This window comes from Quercus lobata, chromosome 11 (assembly GCF_001633185.2).
Source record: "Quercus lobata isolate SW786 chromosome 11, ValleyOak3.0 Primary Assembly, whole genome shotgun sequence".
NCBI classification, from domain to species: domain Eukaryota; kingdom Viridiplantae; phylum Streptophyta; class Magnoliopsida; order Fagales; family Fagaceae; genus Quercus; species Quercus lobata.
This window is the reverse complement of record NC_044914.1, coordinates 5829279-5834725: the sequence shown is the minus strand read 5'-3', so window position 1 is coordinate 5834725 and position 5447 is coordinate 5829279. Positions and strand designations below refer to the sequence as shown.

The window sequence follows — 5447 nt, the reverse complement described above, 5'->3', positions numbered from 1 at the left end:
CTCTAAACTTCCAAAACATAGTGTAAAACAACATCACTTTCATATTGGCTCATCGTTGATATTATCATAATTTGGGCAAAAGCCTTTGAAATTTTTTTCTCTAACATTGCTTAAATCTTATACCCTACTTAAGTAAAATTCAAATGGCATGACTATTAAGAAATTGCAAATTAATACTCCACCCTTAGTGATGGCGTGTTCGGGCTATTCAGATTCCAACCACCAAAGTCAAGCCAAACCGGTCGATTCAACCTACTTCTGGCAGTTCCCGATTAGCCAAAACTAATGTAGGTCGATTCACTCTTCGGTTTGAGTTTCAAAACTCCAACAAAAACCAAACGATTGACATATATCTATAGGACAATATATTTGATATCTTATAAATATATAAAAACAGTAACACACAAATATTGTCCAAAATAGTATTGTTTTGATTTATACGTAGACATAGAGATAGACAGACAGATAGAAGTAAAAGCAAAAACACATACTTAACCCAATCCTCTATTTAGGAAGGACCTTAACCATGGCTAGTGCCATCAGCAAGTCCACAGTCATATCCCACACTTGGTGCCGCTTGTTGGTCATCAAGTTTCGTTGATGGCTTTGTCACACACCGCTTGCGGTCCACAAAGTTCACATTAAGCTGGTATTTTGCTGACCCATCACAATTAAAAATCCCCCAGTGGCGTTCAAAACTTCCTGGATCAATGCTCTTAGCATCCTCATCAATCAAACTATACAAGTACGCATCAATCATCCCAGGTCTCATCGGGGTCCCGTTCCCGCCCAATATATGGGTCAAAAAACCTTGGTTGAACCGCTTAGCATACTCTATATTAGCATTTTGATCCCCACCAGTTGGCCAACCAATTTCTCCAACTGTGATTGGCAAATTTCCAAAACCATTCCTGTTTAGTGCCCACACAAGTGTGTCATAGTTTGCATCGAACATATTGTAATAGGTCTTCCCACCATCGTTTATAGGTGTAGCCTTTTTATCAAAGAAGACAAACTCAATAGGGAAGTTTGGATCGGTGTAGAGACTTATAAATGGATTGATGTTCACGGCAATGACCCCATTATTGTAAATCAAAAACTTGACAATGGCAAGCATTTGGTCGCGTATGTCGGCTCGGAAGTCACCACCAGAAGGCAGGCCAGTTGAGCTCTCATAAACATCATCATTAAGGGGGACTGTAACCATTACTGTGCCGCTAAGACCAGCTTTTATCAGGGCAATTTGGACGTTCTGCAGAGCAAGGAAGGTTGTTTTGAGAAAGCTTACATTGTAGGTTTCCAAGAAGTGTTGATTTCCAACTGCAACAAACCTGTAGATTCATGTGAACATTGGTGAGATGGAAAGATGGTGATACATTTTGCAGTATTATTAGCCGAAAGTGAGATTAATTCTTCTACAAGGGAATGGAGAAGCATTATCATTATACCAAAAGTCAGAGTAAGAAACCCAATGGGTTCGATATGGCTATTACAGAATTGTTACTTGTTAGGCAGGATTTATTTTTTGTTTTTTTGAAGCATAATTTTTTATCCAGCCTCCTCCAACTCCAGCTTTCTCTTCACCTAGTGAGTTCTATTTTTTTTTTTTTTCTTTTTTTTACCTCATAACAAATATCACTAGACATGAACTTCAGAAAGCAATAAACGATGAATCATTTGAAATTGAAGAGGAAGCATCATGGCATAGATGTCACACTCCTTTCCTTTTTCTTCATATAATAGAAGTTTTACCAACTTCAAGTTGGGGATATGAGATACAATGCAACCAATTTGGTGTAAAGTAGGCAATTCTCTAAGGAGTCACTAGCATGTAATGTGATTTAATTAGGCTTATGATATTACAGAGGATGTGATCCTATAAGCATTAGCTGACTTATAACCCAGACCAACCATAAGCTTGCTTACAATTACCAAACAAGAAGCTTATAACAGCAGTAATAGTTACCAAGAATAGTATACAAGAAATTGTTGATGTTTACAGTATTGGCAGAAGTAATTAGCAATAGAGGAAGTGAAGGAATTAGCTCACCTGATGTTGACATAATTGGTGGTGATATGTGTGGAGACATTTTTGGCAACCCATTTCTCAGCAGCTTTCACACTACTGGCCATGGATGGAAGCATATCATTAGGAATCCCAACCATGACCTCAATCCCAGATTTACCTAGAGCTCTCAATGCATCATTATCTGCAACAAAAAGCTTAACCCTTCGAAACCCATTATCCTTCAGCAACTTCACTACACTATCTGGAGGCAGAGGGTGACTGCACTGTGTACCCCAGTTGGCACCAATGCCACTCACTGTACACACCATTGAACACAATGAAACCAACCCAACAGAAAATAAAAACCAACCCATGATCTTAATGCCTCCAATCCGCTTTACTAGCCAGCTTCTGTTCAAAACACCCAAGAAATTAGGACCTCTAAAGCTAAAGATAGCTGTATTAGTTCAGCAGGAATGAAAGTAGAGAACAATGTGATCTAAGAAATACAGCTAGTACAAGAGAAAAAACAAGAGCTCAGATAGAGAAATTAAAAAAAAAAAGGTGAAGAAAAAGTAAAGGCACAGTATGAGCAGCGAGTGAGAGAGCAAAGATATTGTTAGACAGACAAACAAATGTACGTAGACAAAGAAATAGGAAAATGATTAACTAAAAATAGAAGAAACGTCGTTCTCATATTTTTGCTTTTGAGTGTGCAGATTCTTATAGACGTTGCTTTAGGCTCTTAACGGCAGTTTGTCATTGGGAGTAGTATTTCTGCCGAAAGAAAAACAAGTGAGCATATTTTGTAGTCAAGAAAATGTATAATATTTTCTTGTAGTTGTGCAAGTGCAACATCTGGGAGCAGAGGATTTATGTGCTGTGGTTTTTCACCTTATTTCTTACAAGGTTTTCCATGTTAATCATTCCGTCCATGCATGCATGTTTAGCCTCATTTTCACTCCAACACCGTGGCTAATTAAGTTAGCCATTGATGCAATCAATGTTAATGGGCCTAAGTGTGTGCGGGTAGTAAATGACTAACAACTAATATTATTATAATCTCGTTTTAACCTAATTCCCACATGCACTACTCCTAGGTTGCACGGCACTTGGTATGGATGTATGGGACTACGGAAATTCTTGAAGGGATTTGGCTTATCTCTAGTTAACTTTTTAATAAGATATCTCATCTTCTTTTAATAAGAAGCAGTCATGTCACTCGTTACCTCCTTAGCATTAAGTTGAGATTAAAAATCAACACCACATCATCTTTCTCTCGAAGAGAGAAACTAAAAAACAAGCATATTTAGTAGTTTTTGCAACACAGTAGTGAAGGAAACAAAATTCTCAGATTAATCAAAAACTTGAAAGTTACATTGACAAAACCAGAAGAAAATCATAAAATATCAAAACTAGATATTCATGAACAACAACCAAATATTTTCATTGGGGTATTCTCAAAAGAAAAAGAAAAAGAAAAAGAAAAAGAAGTTTTAGATTTTGGAACAAAAATTACCACTTAAACACTCAACTCAAGTATAGAACAACAAGAACAAATAGATGTACCCACTTGCTTCTCAATGTTCTCATTCCTTTTTCAAAACAACAAGAAGTGCCACTTAGGTAGATACCCTTTCTCTGCATTTTGGAAATTTCAAGGGATTTAATTTTAAATTGACTCTCTTTTTTCGGGCTAATGGGTTTGATTATGATCTTAAAATTGATTAGAGAGAAACAGAGTACAAAAAACTGAGTCTTTTTTGTCTGTGATATGTGTTAGAAATACAGAGTATTTGTATTGTATTTCATTAAGTAATAGAATATACATAAGTGCCTTTATATAGGAGGCAGAGTGTGCAGTACAAGTAAGTGTGCTATACAAGTAAACAAAGTGGGCCTAAAGCCCACATACCCTAATACACCTTAACAGCCCCCCTCAAACTCAAGGTGGATGTGAGACCAACTTGAGGTTGTCAACTAAAGTACGAAGACGTCCCTTAGGATGTGACTTGGTGAAGATATCTGCAAGTTGATCTTTAGAAGAAACTGAGATCAGCTTGAGAGCACCATGGACAAGATAATAACGGATAAAATGACAATCGATCTCGATGTGTTTAGTCCGTTCATGGAAGACATCATTGTGAGCAATATGAATGACACTCTAGTTGTCACAATAAAGAGGAGTAGCGGAGGATGTGGACACACCTAAGTCTTTGAGAAGCCACCGTAGCCAAAGGAGCTCAGATGTGGTATCAGCAAGAGCACGATATTCTGCTTCAGTACTGGAGCGGGCCACATGAGTTTGTTTCTTGCTTCGCCAAGAAATCAGAGAATAACCAAGAAGAAAGCAATAACCAGTGGTGGACCTGCGATCAGTGGGATCTCCTGCCCAATCAGCATCAGAAAATGCACGGAGAACAAGAGGAAACTGAGCAGAGTAGAAAAGACCATGGAAGAAAGTGCCCTTTAGGTATCGAAGAATACACAGAACAGCAGCATAGTGAGTCGATTGTGGAGCAGATAGATACTAACTCACCTGATGAACAGCATAGGAAATGTCTGGACGAGTGACAGTGAGATAAACTAGGCTGCCAACCAAGCGTCTATAAAGAGAGGGATTACACAATGGTTTCCCCCCTGACGGAGTCAGATGCGCATTAAGCTCAACTGGAGTGTCAACAGTCTTGTTATCAGTAAGTCCAGCTCAAGACAAAAGTTCGGAGGCATACTTGGCTTGAGTAACATAAAGTCCATCTGTAGAATGAGTGATTTCAAGACCCAAGAAGTAGCTGAGATGGCCAAGATCTTTCATCTCAAACTGCTGACTGAGAAAATCCTTGAGTTCTTGAATGCCACTGAGGTCATCACTAGTTATGATCATATCATCCACATATAGGAAAAGTAAAATAGTACCTTTGTCAGTGCGACGAAGAAATAAAGCAGAATCATAATGATTGGCCATGTAACCTAAACGAGAGATGTTAGAGCTGAATTTGGCAAACCAAACTCGTGGAGCTTGTTTAAGGCCATAAAGAGCACGCCAAAGGTAACAAACCTTATTTGATTCAACAGAGAGACCAGGAGGAGGTTGCATATAAACTTCTTCACTTAAATCCCCATTAAGGAATGCATTTTTGACATCCATCTGAAAAATGTCCCATTTTCTGGCAGCAACAACAGCTAAGAGAGTTCGAACAGATGAGATACGAGCAACTGGAGTAAAGGTCTCTTCATAATCAATCCCATACTCCTGTGTAAAACCTTTTGCAACAAGACGAGTTTTGTAGCGCTCAATGGACCCATCAAAGCGAGTCTTAATCTTGTAGATCCACTTACAACCAACCACAGATTTCCCAGGGAGGAGATTCACCAAATCCCAAGTATGGTTTTTAGATAATGTATCAAGTTCCTCTTTCATTGCAATCTGCCATAAAGG

At 38.4% G+C, this 5447-nt stretch overlaps 1 protein-coding gene across 1 annotated transcript; it reads right to left on the bottom strand.

Moving 5' to 3' along the window:
• Nucleotides 1-408: 408 nt before the first annotated feature.
• LOC115969051 (glucan endo-1,3-beta-glucosidase 6-like) lies at nucleotides 409-2577 on the bottom strand. The gene is made up of 2 exons (XM_031088610.1): nucleotides 2051-2577; nucleotides 409-1331 (listed from the first exon to the last, which is right to left on the bottom strand). Exons 1-2 carry the CDS (start codon nucleotides 2380-2382, stop codon nucleotides 521-523), a joined length of 1143 nt encoding a protein of 380 aa, XP_030944470.1. The 5' UTR covers nucleotides 2383-2577; the 3' UTR covers nucleotides 409-520.
• Nucleotides 2578-5447: the final 2870 nt, after the last annotated feature.